The sequence below is a fragment of the Panthera tigris genome, chromosome F3, assembly GCF_018350195.1.
Source record: "Panthera tigris isolate Pti1 chromosome F3, P.tigris_Pti1_mat1.1, whole genome shotgun sequence".
Lineage (NCBI taxonomy): Eukaryota > Metazoa > Chordata > Mammalia > Carnivora > Felidae > Panthera > Panthera tigris.
The window spans coordinates 23,990,867-24,010,651 of record NC_056678.1 but is presented as its reverse complement, the minus strand read 5'-3'; the positions used below and the strand labels follow the sequence as shown (position 1 = coordinate 24,010,651).

General features: G+C 41.6%; 1 protein-coding gene across 2 annotated transcripts in view; it reads left to right on the top strand.

Annotated features, from left to right (window-relative positions):
* The window catches only part of CF3H1orf21 (chromosome F3 C1orf21 homolog), a 227,123-nt gene that overhangs the window by 80,234 nt on the left and 127,104 nt on the right, over window positions 1–19,785 (top strand). Inside the window, exon 2 of one of the 2 annotated variants that reach the window (XM_042975382.1) lies at window positions 732–952. In XM_042975382.1, the coding sequence (XP_042831316.1) occupies window positions 859–952 (94 nt within the window). In that variant the 5' untranslated portion in view covers window positions 732–858. Of the gene's footprint in view, window positions 1–689; window positions 953–19,785 lie in introns of those variants that run through there. The other variant, XM_007096228.2, reaches the window with a different exon arrangement.

The window sequence follows — 19,785 nt, the reverse complement described above, 5'->3', positions numbered from 1 at the left end:
CAGTAGAAGCACAGAGGCTCTGATAGGAGGTGGGCAATTGCTTTGTTTTCTTCTCTTGATCTTCCTACATCTGGTCAATCCTTAAAGCATTCTGCTAGCTAAACAGAAAATAGAGAAAAGTAAGTTTAAATCCTTGCCCCCATCTTCTTCCTTTATCTTCCAAAACACTGTCACCTCAGGTAAAATAAAATATAGAATTCCTTACAGAACCCACCAAAAATGTATAAATTAGCCTGAGGAGGAAGGCCATTTGCTCCTGGGGGGGGGGGGGGGGGGGGAATAGAGCATCTGAGAAGAGCTGGCTTGCAAGGCAGGAGGGGGAAGATGGAGAATTTTTCCCAGTTTCCTGAACTGGGTAGATCTCATGGCTGTCTGTGCTTTCCTCACTCTGGAGGTTTTTGAGATTCCAGAACATTAGCAAACATACGTGCACTTTCTGTGTGGCAGGTAGTAGTGCTCAAATATTTATTTGAATAAACAAACACACATTTTTTATTATCTCCTCAAAAAGTTCAGCCATGTGTTGTGCAGGGGGCGTGCCTTCTGGTCTTGCTTTCTGAGTGAGAATCAGATGAGAACAGGCCCTATTGCATTTCCTTCTTCAGCACGATTGTCCGTCCCCCAATCCCCCACCCCCCAGTGCAGCGGGCTCTTGCAGGAATCCTAGTGCTTTGCTGATCACACAGAGGTTTTGTTTTCACTCATTCTGATCTAGCTTTCTGTTCTTCCAGGTGCGCACGTCCTGACCGACTCAGCAGGAAGGTGGATTTTCTTTGTGTTTAAAGAAAAAAAAAAATGTCCCCATGTCTGTAGAGATGATTTGCAGTTCAGCCCGGCTGAAGCTGACCGAATGAGACTATGGGCTGTGCCTCCGCCAAGCATGTTGCCACTGTTCAAAATGAAGAGGAAGCCCAGAAAGGGAAGAACTACCAGAACGGAGATGTGTTTGGCGGTGAGTGCCATTGAACTTCACTCTTGACCCAGTGACCCAGGCCTTTCACTTTCTCAGGAGTGAATATTTGTAGCGTTATTGGTGTTGCATCTTTTGGGGGCTGCTGGTAAAGGGCTGATGAGATATGGCTAGAAATCAACGCACATCTTTTACATGGCGCAATTTTCATAATAACTTATATATACAGGATTTTGAGGACGATTATGGAGATTTTATACAGAAGCTAGCATTGAAATCAAGTTTTAAATAACCCATAGGACTTAAATAGGTACATGGCACACCAGCCACAGGGCGTCCAGGTAGAGAGCACTGTATGACCGAAAACACAGAGGTCCAAAAGTAGAGTGAGTGAGGATTTATGCATAAGAGAATGAGGTATTTTTTAGGCCTAATAGTTACTTTTTATGTGAATTATAAATTTTCAGATTAAAAAAATACAAACACAATGAACGTAATAATCGTCTTTTAACCTTTGACGATGCAAAGTGACTTTAGAATATCCAGTGCAAAGATTACAGCCTGCCAACTCAAGGCCACGTCTGGCTTGCAAGTATGTTTTCTTTGGCTCCCAGAGAATTATAAAGTAAAAAGCGAGGCAGCATTTAAAAAATCAGGATGTTTCACGTAAAATCCGAAATTTCTTCAGAAAATCTCACTATACCGGCTGAAACAACAGTGGGGTGAGGTAGCAGTTGCCCCTTCAGTCAGGCTGTGGCCTCCAGGGAACTGTTGAGCCTGCTCTTGAACGCAGGTCAAGTCCCCGTTCACGCATTAACGTCACCTACCGGGCCACCTACAGGCGTCCGAGTTTGCCTAGACATGAGTTTGTTCCTTGGACAGTCAGCTGTGGTTCTGATGCCACATGGCTGTAGCTTAGTACAAAACCCGAGTGAGTGAGGCAGGTGAAGCAGTTCTGCTGAATCACTTCAACAATGATAACCCGCTCCCGGACACGTTCATGGCAGTCCTCTGAACGAGTGCCTCTTCCTCTCTCGTTCAGTAAAGAACCTCGCTGAAATCGTGTTTTCATACAAACAACTGAAGGGCACCGTCCGGTCACTGTCATGTAATTCTGCCAATTTTGGTCCATTGTAGTGGTCGTGTGGGTCCCTGGTGAAGAATTGGTGTGCTGTGGGAAGACTAATGCTCTGCTGAAAGTGGACTAGTATGTAGGGGAGGAGGATTTTGTTTTGTGTCATTTTAAGGAAATGCATTTGTTGCCTGGAACAGATTTACTTCTAGTGGTGACTGCCTGTAAAATTTTGAACGGTGGGGGCGCCTGGTGTCTCAGTCGGTTAAGCATCCGACTTCAGCTGGGGTCGTGATCATGGTTTGTGGGTTCGAGCGCCATGTTGGGCTCTGCGCTGACAGTTCGGAGCCTGCTCGGGATTCTCTCTCTCACTCTCTGCCCCCTCCCTTCCTCAAAATAAATAAGTAAACTTAAAAATAATGAGAGAACATAATCTAGTATCAAGGATTTATTCGAACTAACTTCTAGATGATACTCTGTGTCGTTATCGTTTTTGTAATAAGAGCTACCATAATGGAACAGCCACCATATGTCAAATATGCAGAAGTATTTAAATTCATTTTCATGGTGAATTTTCACAACAGTTCTATGCTATGAAAGATGTGTCATCCCGATCTTACATGTTTGGAAGTTGAAAGACAGAGAGACTAACTGGTCCCTAGATGCCCAGCTACGAAGCCGTAGACTCAGGTGTCTCTATGCCAGAGTCCCTGTTGCTTTCTCAATGCTGTTCCCACTTGCCTTGCTGCATCCCATCAGCCACTCATTCTTCAGTGCAAAAACGTATTGACTGGCCTGCACACTATGGGCCAAGACCTTTTGCTAACTGCCCTGGAGGATTCAGGGCTGAGTAAGACATAAACCTCCTAGAAAGTCCTTTCTAGGACTTTCTAAGAGGATGAGGAAAATGTTTTGAGGCAGAATAAGGCAAATACCAGAAAAGGAAAAGACATACATTGTGATGAGAGTCAGGGGCATGGAGAGACTGCCTTAAAAGGTGGGATCAGAGCAGATTTCTTATAGAGGTGACATCTGAACCTGGCCTTAAAGGACCAGAAGAATCTAAGCCTGTCAGATGAAGGGTACCGGAAGGTACTGGATGAGGAAAGGTTAGAGGTAACGTGAGACTTACTCAAGAATTATAAATAATCCAGTTTGAATGGAATATAAAATTTAAGTGAGAGAATTGGCTAGAAAACTTAAGTTAGGGTTAAATTATAGAGAAATTTGAATACCAAATTACAATCTTTGGAAGGATAAACTAAGAGCAAAAACCAGTGATATCTGATATATTGTACTTCTATACAGCCTGGCAGTGAGACCACTTAACCATCCAGTTGGTGATTTAGTTTCAGCTTTTATAGGCGAGGAGGCTTTGTTTTTCTAAAGTACCATGTGCGTTTGGCAAATGTTGGCATCTAATAAAGGAACCTTGTATTAGTCACCTATCGCTGGGTATTGGACAACCTCAAGATCTCAGTGGTATTCAACAATGAGCATGTCTTTCTTGATCACGAGCTGGTGAGTCAGCTGGAGTGGCTCTGCTGCACGTCTTTCTCATCTTCCTCCTGGGACCAGCGGGCTGCGTGAGGAGGGGCGGACATGCTCTCTTTCGCAGAGGGTGTAAGTGCAAGCAGTACACAAGATGCCTCTTAACCTTGGGCTTATCTCTGGCACACCCTCGCTTGCACCCACATTTGAGTAGCCAAATAAAGGCACAGGAACAGGCTCAAAGACAAGAGGCAGAGAAATATATCTGACCACAGTGCATTAGTGACAAGGATGTGGATACAGAGAAGGTCAAGAATTGGGGCTAACATGGGGTGCCTGGGTGGCTCCGTTGGTTAAGCGTCCAACTCTGGATTTCTCCTCAGGTCATGATCTTGCCCCACATCGAGCTCCACGCTCTGCTTAAGATGCTCTCCCTCTCTGTTTACCCCTCACCCACTTGCACGTGTGCTCTCTCTCTCGAAGAATAAATAAATAAATATAAATAAATAAAAGGTTATTTAAAAAAATTAGAGCTAACAATTCAGTCCACCCCAAGCCGGCACAGTCATTGTTATGTTTGTGGCTCCACGCAGTCCATGTCATAAAGTGCGTTCAAGACCTCTGCTAGTTTTTTTGTCATCCTCCTGGTACTCATACTGAAGTTTCATCCACTTAGGCATTCATCATCTCGTTACTCTCCAGCGTAAACATTTGTGGGTTTGTGGCATGATGTTAGATAAAGCAGAACAAGGAGGGAGAGAGCTTCTTGAACCGGTTAAGGGAGACAGATTTGGCTAGTCCCGCGGGGCTCTAGAATTGTCAGAGTGCAGTGTGAACCTCAGTGCCTGTATCCCAGATGCGACTGAATGCTTGAGTTTGTCTATGACGAGAGGAGGTCCTATCTGTGTTTCTCCACGTAAATTTTAGTTTGCAGGCAGAGTGAGTGTACAAAATCCCAATATGATCACAGATAGTCACAGGTGAAAAGCAGATCTGGCTCACTTTTAACCATTTGATATCTTTGTCACCCACTGTTTGTAACTCATTGCCTCCTAAGAAAGAACGCCACACTTAGCAGCCTGAAATAAGCACCGATTTATTACTTTTCGCAATTCTGTAGGGTGCCTGGGCTCAACCAGGTAGCTGCATTTAGCTGGGAGCTCAGCTGGGCTCAGATGACCAAGAGGGCTTCTAGCCTCTCTTTCCAGCTAGGAAGTCAAACTTTTCACATGGTGGCTGGTTTCTAAGAGAGGAAGTAGAAGCGGTCAGGCCAATGAAGACCTAGGCTCAAAAGTCCAAGAAGTCACTTTTGCCTCATTCTGTTGATTAAAGCAAGTCACAAAACCAGCCCAGAGTCGAGAGAGCTGGACGTCTCCATGTATTGAGCCTGCACCTCTGGGAAGGGAGGAATTGGTGGGAGCCATCTTTTGAGACTAGTTACCTCAGCCACTGAGAGAGGCAGTGAGAACCCCATGACTGGATTATATTCCAACCTAGACCGTTATAATCTGCTTTCTAAATCACTGCTCTGTTTTTCACTGAATAAAGTCGCCTCACTCACTTTTTAGAAGCCGTTTTTAAATGTTTTAAAAAAATGTTATTACTGCTTGTTGTTGAAGAGTTGACAACGTCTGTGAAGGATGGAATATTTGGGGATGGCTCTGAAGTATGTCTCTGAGTGTGTATACACACACACCTTCGATCCTTTTCCTAAAGGTGTGAATTTAATTTCATAGCTTCTAAGGACATGCTGGGGAGCATTGATAAACAGAGTATTTTTACAAATGGTAGTTTCCATTTTTATGACGCAGTTTGTCTCCATAATGTTTTGGCTATTTAGGAGATCGATCACTCCAAATGTGCGTGACGGAATATCTGCAGAATATTCCACTGTGGAGTATTGACAAGTGGGCATCTTGACTCCTAGATGTCATAGAATTCAGGAGGTCATTGACAAGGAACTTTATCACTGACATTTACCTATAAACTTTCTTTCACTTTAAATATCGAAGCATAAAAAGTTTCCCATCTAAAGTTGTGCCTCACATACATGTGGCCCTTTCAGAAGTAAAACCCAGACCAGAAAGCTCCATCTCCAGATTGGAATTTTCCTTCCCTCAGTGGTCAGGGCATATGTGAATAGTGGTCAGCAGATCTGCTGAGGTCATTCGGAGGACAGCTGAGCAGATTGCCAAAGCCAGCTTGCATAAAATAAGTGACCAACAGATTCAAGTTATCGTGAACTAGTTAAGCAAGTTCTAAGGAAAGCCAAGTGCTTATTGGATTTCTTTCGACAGGCATTCACTTGGACTATTAAAGTAGGTGCTCACAACAGATTCAGGCCTTATTAGGAAAATTAACATGTCAAACCAGAGATCATTATCTCTTCTGCAACCCACCCCAAGGGGGCAAGCTCTTTACTTATACTGACTTTACTATTTGCCTGAAGGTCACCACCATTCTTCCGGGAAAAGGCTTTAATCTCGAAAAGGCTTTAAACTTGAGGCCTTTGTCTCATCCAGTTTCCAGCTCCTATGACTCTTGTCTCCCCCCAAATCTCTTTCCGGTCGCCACCACAGTTCAGGCTGTTAGGGCCCATAACCTGGAAGAGTGCAGTGCCTTCCAAACTGATTTCCGTTAGCCCCCTTTGTTGTTTGTTTGCTTCTTTGATTTTTTTTTATGTTGTTGTTCATTTTTAACTCTCCGTTTTTTGTACCGTTGTCCGATTCTGTCAGCTTTTACTGAGTGCTCCTCTGCCCATGTTCATTCTCATGCTCCAGAACTTTTCTTTTGTGCCTCATTCTTAGCCAGTAAAATCCCAAATCCTTAGTGAACATACAAGACCTCTCAGATGGCTCATACCCACCTTGGCAGCCTTGTTTCATACTCTGTCCCTTCATGTTCCCTGTTCTTCAGCCAGACTGGACAACTTGCCCTGTGACCTCAAACACGCCTTCTGTCTCCCAGGCCCTCTGGTGAGCCATGACCTCTTCTTGGCGTGGGCCTTTTGTCCTGCCTTCATCTTTTTAAATCCTGCTCTTCTTCAGACTTCACCCAAACTTGCATGAAGCTTTTCTAAAACCTTCAGAAAGTATCTCTTTCCTGCCATCTCAGAATACCTTTTTACATACTTATGTATTTGGTTTATTTCTTTATATGTCTCATCTCATTATTTATGTACATGTGTCACCTGTCTTATGAGCTGGTTAGCCCCCTGAAGGCAGCGACTGTATGGTCTTGAGAGGAACAGGGGTTCCCAGAATGCCGGGAGCTGGAGGCAAAGAGATTGTTTGGGGATCAGGTTGAGCCCTGCCTGCACCCAGCTCCCCCACATGACTAGGTGGCCGAGTTTGGCTTAAGGACCAAGAGAGTCTGAAGTTTATAAATATTCCCTTAAGTGGAGGTGTTTGGACTATTGCAATAAATTCTCCTGGAATAACAATGTAAGACTGAGTGTAAAAGGGAAGCAGTAAGGCAAGATTTTGGCTACTTGGTTTCTTCTAGGCTCTGTATTGCTGTGTAACTTCAATTAAGTTCTGATCCTCAACTGTGTAAATTGGGAACATCTAACAGGATTGTGTGTGTGTGTGTGTGTGTGTGTGTGTGTGAGAGAGAGAGAGAGAGAGAGAGAGAGAGAGAGAGAGAGAGAGAGAGAGATGGTGTTATCTAATCTGCTACCCATCTAAAATACTATAAGGGCCAACCTCACAGGTTATGGTGAAGATCAAATAAGAGAATATATCACATTCATTCAGAAATTCAAGCAGTTGAAGGCAAAGTAGTAATTCACTCTTTCTGCAGTAATTTCCAATGGCATGAAGTGAAGATTAATTAAAAGGAATCTGTGTTTATGAGACAGTAACAGAATAATGCTACCTGTGTCCCATCCAGTATAGTAGCCACAGGCCACCTCTGTCTGTTAAGCATGGAAAATATGCCTAGTTCTAATTAAGATCTGCTATGAACATAAAATACATACAGGATTCTAAGGACTTAGTATAAAAAAGAGGGGTGCCTGGTGGCTCAGCTGATTAAGCTCCGACTCCAGCTCAGGTCATGATCTCATGGCTTGTGAGTTTGAGCCTTGAGTCGGGCTGTATGCTGATAGTTTTGGATTCTGTGTCTCCCTCTGCCCCTCCCCTGCTCATACTCTGTCTCTCTCTCTCCCCCAAAAATAAAGAAACATTTTTTAAAAAGAGTATAAAATAGCCCATTAATTTTTATTAATTGCATGTTGAAGTGATATTTTGTATATGTTGGGTTAAATAAATTATATTACTCAAATTAATTTCATAGTTTCATTTTGCTCATTTAATGTGGCTACTAGAAATATTTAAAGTATGTCCGAAACTTGCATTGTCTTTCTATTTGGTGGTGCTAATTTAAGTCACTGAAAGGTAGGGTTGGTATTTAGGGCTCCCTTTCCTTCCCAGTTTCGGCTTTGGGGTTTACTTATTCTGGAATCCAAGAGAAAAGGAGTTAGTTAGGCTGAGACAGCAGCCTCATTTTCTGCTTTGACTCTCCATAGGCGGGACGTGCACTCTAGGGGAGCAGGCTGTTGGGGTACACTGGACAGCTAAGAAGGCAGAGACAGGGAAGCAGCTTGGGAGGTGAGGAAGAGCAAAGTCTCTAACTTGCTCATCTCTCTGCACTAATTAGTGGTAGTCTTTAATTTAGCTCCCTCTCAAGTAACTTCTTTTGCTGGCCTAGGGAAGCTTGTGTTGACTTCTGAAGTTATTTCCCAAAGGTCAGAGAGGAAATCTGCACCCCCCCCCCTTTTTTTTTTTTTTGGTTTTCATTAAGTTGATAAAGAACCTTAAGAGCAGGAGAACGGTTTGATGGGTTTGTACTAGAGCCGGGCCATACTCTGAATGAAAATGTAAGTCAAGATGAGTGAGGAACCTGGCCCTGAATATTGTCTTTGAAGACCCCACGGTGTTTTGAGCTGAGCCTCAGAAAGGTCGCAATGGCTTCAAGTGCACATGAAGCTCATGAAATTATAGACGTCAGCCCACCTTGGCCAGGAGTTTTCACCACACTCTTCCAAAGTACGAGTGCTTAGCCCGGCACCTGACTCAGGGAGGTGCTCAAAGTGGCTTAGTTTCATTTCCTTCTTTTAGACAGTTGCTGGGCCATTCTGACAGGTTCTTGCCTCTTTGACACGAGACAGCCTTAACCGTCAGCACTCGTAGCAGTGGTTGTGAGTTCTCGCACTAGCTGGAGCTTGTTCCAAGTTCCCCCCTTCTTGTGTTGCCTTTGGCAAGTAACTTAACCTCATTAGTGCCCGCATTTTCTTCTCTGTGTTGCGGGGGAGGGGGATAATAATGGAATCCAGCACTTGGAGTTGCATGGAGGGTCAGATAAACTTCACTGGAAAGCGCTTAGAACATCGCTGCCTAATTAGCACTCAAGCATCAATTACAAATATGAATAGATTTGCCCCACCTCTTCATTCTTGCCCCTCAGCCACCTCAAAATAAACACTGCCAGAATGTTCCATGGTGCAGAATTTAATCTAGCTGAGGTAGAGTCAGTCTGAATTTCTCTTTGGAAGAATTTCCTGTAACAGAAAGTCAAGAAATACTCTTGTTTCTACATTAAAAAAAAAAAAATCCAAGTGTATTTTTCCTTCCCTTGCCATTGATATCAGGAACCTGTTAATGTTATATATAGGGAGAGAGAAGTGAAAAGTAGGGCCATTTGCCACTTACTGCTTCAGGGCAGCCTGACTGCAAGACGAGGGAGCCTCTGAGTTCACAGACACTAGTGACAGGGGCATGCTTGCTGAGCTCTTGGTGGGGTCCCTCCGGTTTTATGTCTAGAGGGTTTCCTTCAGTTGCTCTCTTGGCCCTCTGGGTGCCTGGTCTTCTGTGCAGCTGCCTGGAGCCCTTCCTCAGGCAGAAAATAAGAACGTTCTCTGCTGTCAGTGCAGAGCCTACTTCAGATCCTTTGTCTCTGTCTCTGTCTCTCTCTCTCCCTCTGCTTGTGCTCTGTCTGTCTGAAAATAAATACATAAACTTAAAAAAAAGGAGAAGAAGAAAGAAAGAACTTGGCCCTGGAGAAGGCAGTGGAGATGCTTCTGGTACCTTCCAGTGAAAGGCACAGAGGACTGGAGCCCCAGGCAAGGCTTCTTCTTTGCTGGGGGAAGTTCTCATAAAGTGACTCAGCAGCAAGAGAGAAGGTGGGAGGGTTTCTTTTACCCATAGCACGTCTCCTCTGAGTTATTTTCTCCTGAGTGACATCACAGAATTCAGAAATTCAAAACAATGGCTTCTTCCCAGAATCCTGGCTAATGTGGCAGAAAGGATGTGTTTTGCCATAAGCACCTGCCTGGAACCGCCCTCCTGACAGCAACTCTCTGATGCTTAGACCTCGTTTAGGACCTGGCTCTCCTCTCCAGAGACCAGCACAGCACCTTCCGTCTGCACCCCGAGCCTGAAGTGTGGTTGTTTCTTTTGCCCCTGAGTTATTATATGAAAAGCACAACTATGATACTCATGTTTTACAGTTTCTATTGTTATCTCCATTTGATACAAAAGGAAAATGAAGCCAAAAGCCATGCCAGTTCACTTAACTAAGGAAGCAGGACTGTGGCTAGAACTGAGGATGTAGACTCTTGACTCTAAGGGAGAACCCCCTCTTGGGAGTAAGATGTGTCTTTGCTATTAAATCTAAACCAGCCTCTGCTCAGGAGTCATTGGTAACTGGCTGCTTGAGCTTAGCCTGAGCTTTTAATCGAGAAGGTCTGAAGACTCTATTGTTGTATTTAGGGCTATTATCAGTAGCCCTGAAATTCACTGTGGTGCTGAATGCATGGGCCTGAGATCTGGCAAAGTGGTTTCAAATCCTGGCTCAGCCACTCACTAACGTGTAACTTGGCAAATCACTCTCCTTGCCTCAGTTTCCCCATCTGTATAATATGGGGAGAACTAGTACTTAAGCTGTCTTCAGAGGACTTTTATGAGACTTAATGTATCAGTGTATGTAAAGCCCTAAGAATAGAACTTGCCACATAATACGCACGGGGTGAGTGCCATTCATTAATATCATCACCGTATTAGCAGCCTTAGTTTCCCGTAATTATGCTGGGGGGTTGGGGAAGCATAACCCATTGATTACAGATGTGTAATTCTCCAATTTTTAAAAGTTTATCAGTTATCCACATAATACTTATCTTTTTATTTTCTATTTTCTTAATTTAAAAAATTTTTAATGTTTATTTATTTTGAGAGGGAGAGAGAGAGAGCAGGAGTTGGGGATGGGGCAGAGAGAGAGGGAGACACAGAATCTGAAGCAGGCTCTAGGCTCTGAGCTGTCAGCACTCACTAACTAGGAGATCATGACCTGAGCCACAGTTGGATATTTAACCAACTGAGCCACCCAGGTGCCCCTATTTTGTATTGTAAAATATTTGTATTCCTGTAATTTGTGCTTTTTCCATTTTGTCCTAGATCAGCTTCTGTTCTGTATAAGATGTGCATGTGTGTGACCAGGTGTATGTCTCTAAATCAGAAGATTAAAGTATATGATTTGAGTGGTGAATATAATATTATGCCCTATTTCTATAAAAGCGTGGTTTAAAAAAATAGTCCCTTCATAGAAGTTAACACGTAAAGGAGCCTGGGTGGCTCAGCCACTTAAGCTTCCAACTCTTGATTTTGGCTCAGGTCATGATCTCAAGGTTTGTGGGTTTGAGCCCCGTCTCTGGCTCTCTGCTGATGGTGCAGAGCCTACTTGGAACACTTTCTCTCCCTCTCTCTCTCTCTCTCTCTCTCTCTCTCTGTCTCTCTCTCTCTCTCTCGCTCTTTCTCTCTCTCTCTGTCTCTCTCCCCCTCCCTCCCCCACTCTTGCATTCTCTCTCTCTCAAAATAAACTTAAAAAAATAACTTTGTTTAAAGAAAAAAGAAGTTAGGGGCTCCTGGGTGGCTCAGTCAGTTAAGCATCTGACTTCAGCTCTAGTCATGATCTCACAGTTGTGGGTTTGAGCCCCGCATCGGGCTCTGTGCTGACAGCTCAGAGCCTGGAGCCTGCTTTTTAGTCTGTGTCTCCCTCTCTCTTTGCCCTTGCCCTGCTTGCATTCTCTCTCTCTCTCCCTCTCTCTCTCTCTCTCTCTCTCAAAAACAAAAGTAAACATTAAAAAAAAGAAAAATAAAAAAAGTTAACAAATCTGTGTGTGTGTGTGTGTGTGTGTGAGTGCACACGTGTGTGCAGTAGAGTATAGCATTTTCCTACTCTTGGGTTTATCATGCACAGTGAGGATGTTTATAGAAAAAGAACATTTCTTTGTGAAGCACTGTAGAGAGGCCAAGAGCCAACAGACACAGTTGATGCCCTCAGTGATTGTAATTGAATAAGTACATCCATAACTAACTGAAATATAAAGATGTACAAATTAGATACTATTTTAATTCACATTCTATTCTTCAAAAATACTTTGTTATTTATAAGTCTAATATTAAAAATTGAATTCCTTAACTCCTTTCTCCATATTAGAGCTTTTTAGATGAATCTAAAGACTGAACTGTAAAATACGAAACCGTAAAAGTACTATAAAAAATATGGATGGAAAAAAAATACCAGTGAGTGTTTTTATAGTCTTAGGTTTGTAATGCCACAAAATCCAATGCCATAAAAAAAGTTGATAAATTTAACTGCATAAAATTCTCTGCACAGCAACAAACAAACCACCCTTAACTAAGTTAAGAGACAAATGTCAGATGGAGTGACATTAATATTCATAACATAGATAAGGTTAATATGATTAATATAAAAAGACTCTTAAATCTATAAGGAAAGAATGAACAGTTCAGTTGAAAAATGGACAACATTGGGGTGCCTGGGTGGCTCAGTCAGTTGAGCATCTGACTTCGGCTCAGGTCATGATCTCGCGGCTCATGAGTTCGAGCCCCGCATGGGGCTCTGTGCTAACAGCTCAGAGCCTGGAGCCTGCTTCAGATTCTGTGTCTCCCTCTCTCTCTGCCCTCCCCCAAGTCTCTCTCTCTCTCTCTCTCTCTCTCTCTCTCTCTCTCTCAAAATATAAATAAACATTAAAAAAATTTTTTTAAATGGACAGCATTTGTGACCAGGCAATTAAAAAATATATACAAAAGGCTAATAAACGTGCAGAAAGATACTCAGCTTCTTAGAAATCAAATAAATCACACCAAAGTAAACAGAACAAGACCTTTTTCATCACTCAGATTGGCAGGAACAGGCATCTGTCTCACACTATAACTGGGAATTTTGAGGGAGCACCAAATAATTATGTATGTATGTATATATGTATATGTATGTAGATGTATGTATGTACATATGTATGTATATACATACATATGTACATACATATATATATACGTGTATATATACATATATATACACATATATATACGTGTATATATATACATATATATACGTGTATATATATATATATATACACGTATATATATACACATATATATACGTGTATATATATATACGTATATATATAACGTAAATGACCATGCCCTTTGCCCCAGCAGTCCTACTCCTAGGAATTTGTCATAAACAGGTAATTGGACGAGCATACAAACCTGTATGCTTCAGGGTTTTTCCCACTGATGAAACATACATCAGATACAGCTATTAAAGATCAAGGCTCTGTACTTATGGAGATAAGAAAAGATCTACAACATGTTAATAAATGAAAACAGTAAACGGTTTTACATAGCATCATAGCATATCTTGTTTGTAGAATTTATTTGTTTAAAATCTACATAAAATTTTGTGCAGGTGTATTTAAAAATGTATTTGGGAAGTCTGTTCACCAAAACATTAACAATGGCAAGTCTATTGTGAAGTCTCAGGTGATTCTTAATTTCTTCTTTGTATTTTTCTGTGTGTACTTTGACTCTTTTATGGTCAACATGTATCATTCAATACCACTTAGTATTTTGATAAATAGAATTTTATGTTTCCATCTTCTGAAGACCTACAGTTGTGCTTTCAGGACAATGTGACATCTATCCCATAGGAGAAAGCCCCGGGGCAACAGGGATTAGCCTAATAGACTTGTTTGTCCGGGTAAACAGTTGGAGTCTGATCATGGGCGCTTGTCAGCTAGCAATTCTTTCTGTCTACTAAGCACTTACTGACTTTGGTGCTGTGCTAGGCACTGAGACTATTAGATAAATGTGGTCCCTGCCTTTTAGGAACTGATACGATGCAACAGATGGGCATCTCAACAGAAAAAAAAAAAATGTCAGTATCATATGATGATCCTGCAAAAAGGCCTGTTATCCCAGGAGTAGAAGACACTTTAAAGAGAACGATGAAGATCTCAGCTGAGTCTTAAAAGATGAGTAACAGACAAAAAAACAGAGGGAGGGCAGGAGTGAGAGACTGAGAGACAGTGAAAAGGCTCACGGGTACATTGTGCATCAGGTGTGTTGAGGGAAGACTGGGAAGCTTTACCAACCCGGTGAGGAAATAACTTTAGAGAATCTCACATCAGGACAGATGTTTTAGATACTTGGAAATTTTACACTGTAATTTTTTTCCAAAACACTGAGAAGCTGACACAGGAATCATAATTATGTCAGAGATCAGACAATTGGCTGAGAATTTAGAAAACAATGGACAGAAAGTCTAGAAGATTTGATGCTAATTCCTTAAGCTGTCGAAGTGGTTAGCCTCACTTCAGTTTTAATAATTATAGATCCTGAAACACTACTGCCAGAATATCGCCTCGCATACATGTTAAGACTATACTATCCTTTTTTTTTTAAAGACTGTGTTATCATTAAAACACCATCAAACCAGCTGAGACAGAATTTGATGGTGTGGTGTTTGTCCCATGTAGGAATCGGAGCATGACTCTGTTATTTATTACTGCACACTTGTGGTATCTCCAGAGTAGATTCTACATACATCACATGTCACACGTAAATTCTTCACATGGGATGAAATAAGAAATACAAAAACATGGCAATAGTTACTCTCAGAAGCATGAAGGAACTTGTTGCTACAGATAAGCCCTATGTCTTTGCCCCACTCTTAGAGGGGAGGATTGGGATACAGTGGGAGGTAGCAATGTCCATCCCCCTGGAACAGAGCAAGATTAGGTCTACCATTCACTCACCCACCCATTCTTCCTAAGAGTCCAGCTGTTAAATATTTCTAGTTGAGGGGCGCCTGGGTGGCTCAGTCGGTTAAGCATCTGACTCCAGCTCAGGTCATGATCTCAGGGTTTGTGGGTTTGAGTCCCATATCAGGCTGTGTGCTGACAGCTCAGAGCCTGGAGCCTGTTTCAGATTCTGTGTCTTCCTCTCTCTCACTGCCCCTCCCCCTGCTCACACTCTGTCTTTGTCTCAAAAATAAATAAACATCAAAAAAAATTAAAAAAATATATTTCTAGTTGAGTAGTTAGTGATCATAAATTGGTGTCACAGTTTAATTGTGTTTCTGATAACAGCATTCCAAACAGTGAGGAAAATTGCTTCATCCTATTAAGTAACTCCTAAAGCAATAATCCTCAATCAGTGGTTGTTGATTGGCCAGTTACGAGGTTAGAATGGTGCCAGTTGAATCAGTGTTTATGAACAGGACCCGTGAGCTGGTGGGTGGTGGATGGAATAGAAGCAGAATCAGGTGACTTGCCCACAAAGAGTTTACCCTATTTTAGAAAAGACACCATTTATGCGCAGGAAATAGTTCAGCAAGAAACAGAGACTTGAAAGCCTGTAATGAGTGCTACATTGAGTGTCTGTTGGCACGACATGTCCATGAATACCGTGGACAATGGAAAAATAAATATAGACTGCTTTAGGGGTCTTTAGAGAGAAGAATAAAATGTTATGGGAAAATAAAGATGTTTCCTTCTTAGAAAAAAATCTAGCCACTATTCAGTAAATCGTAAGTCTTTTATGATCATTGACTGAGTTCCTTCAAGATAATGCTTGTAATTTAATCACACACCACTCTTGCCTCACGTAACCAAGTGCTTAACATGTAAGTTGTTGGATCATAATGGATGGATATTATGAGGCCCCTGGGTGACTCAGTCGGTTGAGCATCCGACTTCAGCTCAGGTCTTGATCTCAAGCTTCGTGAGTTCAAGCCCCGCATTGGGCTCGCTGTTGTCGGTGCAGAACTTGGTTCAGATCCTCTGTACGCCCCCCTGCCCCTCCCCCATTCATGCTCTTTCAAAATTGAATAAACATCAAAAAAATAATGGCCAGCTGTTAATAATAATGATAGCTTATGGGGGGCTGTCACACCCACTTATAGGTGAGGGAGTGGAGGCCAATAAGAAATTGAGTAACTTGCCTAAGTGTACACAGGTAATATGTTAACTTGGAGTCTGGTCAGGAACACAGCAGTATCTGACTTAAGAATTTCAGTGCACAAATGTGTGCTTTGAAAGAGGAAGCAAGGAAGGCACTCAGTTAGGCATAGTAAGGAATTTTTTTAAATGTACAAGATACAGTTCCTCTGTTCTAGAAACTTTCAATCTAATGGAAGAACAAAGCCTTAGGTCACCTACGTCATCCTTTCTCAGCTGGACTGTCCATTCCTCAAGCACTGATTTATTGTGCCCTGTTAGATGGGAGGCCTTTTGGCCCTGGCCTGCACCCTGTGCACTGATGGCAGTCATCCGGCCCATGGCTCTCAGTGCAGACTTGACCACCATGAATCATCCCATGACAGTGAACTACAGGGCTCTGATGAAGGCACACGGATGTTATGGCCATGTTTTACACTGAATTTCTTTTTGTTCTTGTTGGCAAAAAGAAGCACTGAATACTGGGAGGAAAATACCCACTCATGTTATACTGTGCTCCTGAGCTGACTCCTGTTGACAGGGGTCTGGAGAACTTATATTGGAGCCAGAGAAAGGTCAAGAGCACCTCTGCTTTAGAGGCTTGGAACTCATCCACATGTCTGGCTCTGTCTGGCTCTGTAGTTCCTTGAAACCAATGAAAACCTAATTGTATCAAATAATTAATCCCAAACTCTAGACTTTGGGGATATAAAGATAAAAGAGTTTAGCATAGTTAATGCTTCATTTCCTTATTTGGATATTTCTATTTGTTCATTCTATTAAATACTCTGATGTTAAATGGAAAAAGCTGGATATGAGACTCGTACATAGAGAGTAACTCCATACATCAAATGACAACATGTATTCAATATATGTGTGCATGGACTGAAAAGAAAGCCTCTAGGTGTTGACCAAGAAAGGTGAATAATGATTATCTCTGGGTAGTGCTGATTACCAGTGGGTCTTTGTGCTTCTGTTATGGTTTCCAAATATCCCACATCTCTTTCTAAAGGAAGTTGTGTTTTTTTTTAATTAAATAAATGGTTTTGTTTTTCAAAATGCACTGTGCTGAACCTTACTTTTATAAAGATGAATGTACTATTTATGAAAAGGAATAATCTAGAAAACTTTCTTAGAGAAGTTTATGTATTTATTGAGTACTTTTTATGTGCCAGGCATTACTTCAAGTGTTTTGTTATTTATTAATTCATTTAATCCTCATAATATCTTATGAGGTAGGTTCTAATAGGAACATATCAGTTAAGTCGCCAAACCTGTATGTTTAACCACTATGCCATGCTGCCTTATCTTTAAGTCTTTTCTTAAAATCACTGCCCATGTAGCTTTTACAACATATGAAAAGCAATGTAGTGAAAATGCTGGCTTTTTCAAAGAAAGTTCTGTAGTTTCATATACCTGTTGCCACTGGAAAATATTAGCATGCATAGCCCTTCTGTTCACTTTTAGAGGTAACATTAGCAATGGTTACTGATGGCAGAGTTTGGTCCCCTGCCTCTCAGTACCCGCTCTGCCATTGTGAGCCGTTACGGTGCCCCAAACCACTTCAGTGCTCTGAAAAAAGAGCTAAATTGGCCAACTCCCCGTTCACGGGTTAAGCAGTACGGTTTTATCCTGTTTTCAGGCCTGCACCCAAGCTTTTGCTTAAAATGTGAGAATCAGTTGAAAGGTGGGAAATAACTATGTCAAGTTTGTTTGTAGCGAATGGGACTCATCTTCCTCTTCATTTCAAAGCGTGAAGAAGAGCAATGAGCACAGGATGAGGTGAGCGCTGACGGATTACCAGCTTCAAGTTGAGCCATCCTCATCCTTTGTGACTTGAGGCTCAATCTCTCAGTTCTTCTCGAATTTTCTACTATAAGTAATTCTTTGCAGGTCATACTTCTCTCCGAGAGGATAGTGGGCTACGTACTGCATAAGGTTTTATGAAACGAACAAAACAATTGGCTGTAGCCTGGTAAACCCAGTTTATGGAGGAGCTGTTGACTTGGTGGCTAGGGTCCTGGTTTGTTTGGATTCTGCTGTGGAGTAACTTCCCCCAGGTGACCTGGGAGCTTCTTTCTCTGTCTTGGGAGTTAGTGGGTTGAACTTAGGGGATCCCTCTGGATGTATTCAGTGCACTGATGTTCAAAAGTTCTACTTTGCCTGCTCCCCAGACTGTGGTCACACAAGTCTATGGTCTAGGTTTCTCTTAAGCCTTGGGGATCCTTGAAAAGATTACAAATGACACTGTGTCGATGATTTTTTTTTTTTTAAAGAAAAATGAGGGTAGGTGGTAGTGTTCCACAGCTGCCAGCTTTATGGTTCAAAGTTGACCAAGGTGTTGATTGCTTTGTGAGATCATTTTTTTTCCCTTCTAAAAAATTAGAAACAAGAATCACGAATATCTTCTGTAGCTTCAAAGCATCCCCGCAAGCTAGAAGGTGAGAAAGCTGGAAGTGTGTGGGTTACTATCCCTCCTTCCATCTTGGCTGGCTGGTTTTCTATTTATTATCCAGTGATGCTTGTGTCGGTGCAGCTGCTAGTCAGTGTGACATTCACGTTGCTGACTTTTTGTTTTAAAGTTTTATTAGAAGTAGTGGGGGAAGCACATGGGTTCTGTTGCTTGAAAGGAATAATGAAATGTATGATAGAAGATAGTTTGCAATAAAATTTAGGCAAAAAGAGAATGTTTAATTTCCCAGGTTGCTGACTTCGGCAAAAACTGCTGTACTGTAGGCTGGCCACTTTCAGGGTACAATTTTGTTTATTCACTTACATAGCTATACTGTGTTGGTTCAGACAGATTTTAAAAGGGCAAGAGAAAGTGAAAACTTATAGAAAGTCAAATTCTAAAGGATAACAGAGATAAAAATCTCGTAGTTGTGATGTTAAATACATAAAGAATATTCTGCTAACATAATTAACAATACATTTTAAAACTGGTCTTTGATTGTTTTTAAAAGGTTGCATAATTAAAATTTCTTAGATAGAAGGGCCATTGCTGGGGAGAGAAATTGATAGAGAGGGAGGAAGCCTGCCTGGGACACAATGTGTGCAGTTCACTTCCTTAAAAGTAATAGTGCATGCTTAAGTTGTAATGCAGGGGCTCCTGCGTGGCTCAGTCAGTTGAGTGTCTGACTCTTGATTTCAACTCAGGTCACGATCTCACAGTATGTGGAGTTGAGCCCCGTATCAGGCTCTGCACTGACAGCACAGGGCCTGCTTGGGATTTTCTGTCTCTCCCTCAAAAATAATAATAAACAATTTAATTAAAAACAAATAAAATGTCAGTGCTTATTTACATTGTCATTTAAAATATATTTCAAAAGCTATGTGTATGACTATTAAGAATGGAAGTCAAGGGGCTCCTGGGTTGCTCAGTCAGTCAGGCATCCAGCTCTTGATCTCAGCTCAGGTCTTGATCTCAGAGTCATGGGCTCAGGTCCCGCATTGGACTCCATGTTGGACTCCTTGCTGGGTGTGAAACCTACTTAAAAAAAAAAAAACCAACAAAAACTGGAAGTCAAAAGATTAAGGGTGAGATGAAAAAGCAAAGTGCTAAAATAGCAGTCTATAAAAATAATGAATTTTTCAAATTCTGAAACAAAGCCAAACTGGTACAAATCTCTATTTAGGTGATGTTTCATTTCCATTTTGAAAACCATATTCACAACAAGCTAAATTGTATTTAAATTCCCTTCTAGCTACATGAACCCATGCTTCAGTGTATAAATGTCACTGTTGGTTTTGATCTATAACCAAAGAAGATATTATCAAATTATATATGAAATAGGATTTTATTTTTAATGTTGCACCCATCATTTTGGCATTTATTATGTCTGCTTTTTTAATACAGTATTTTTCATTAGTCTTTAACTTCTGGTTGCCTTCTTTCACTCAAGAAATACTTCCTTTAAAGTTTTTAGATCTTGGGGCACCTGGGTGGCTCAGTCGGTTAAGCATCTGACTCTTGGCTTCAGCTCAGGTCGTGATCTCATGGGTTATGAGTTTGAG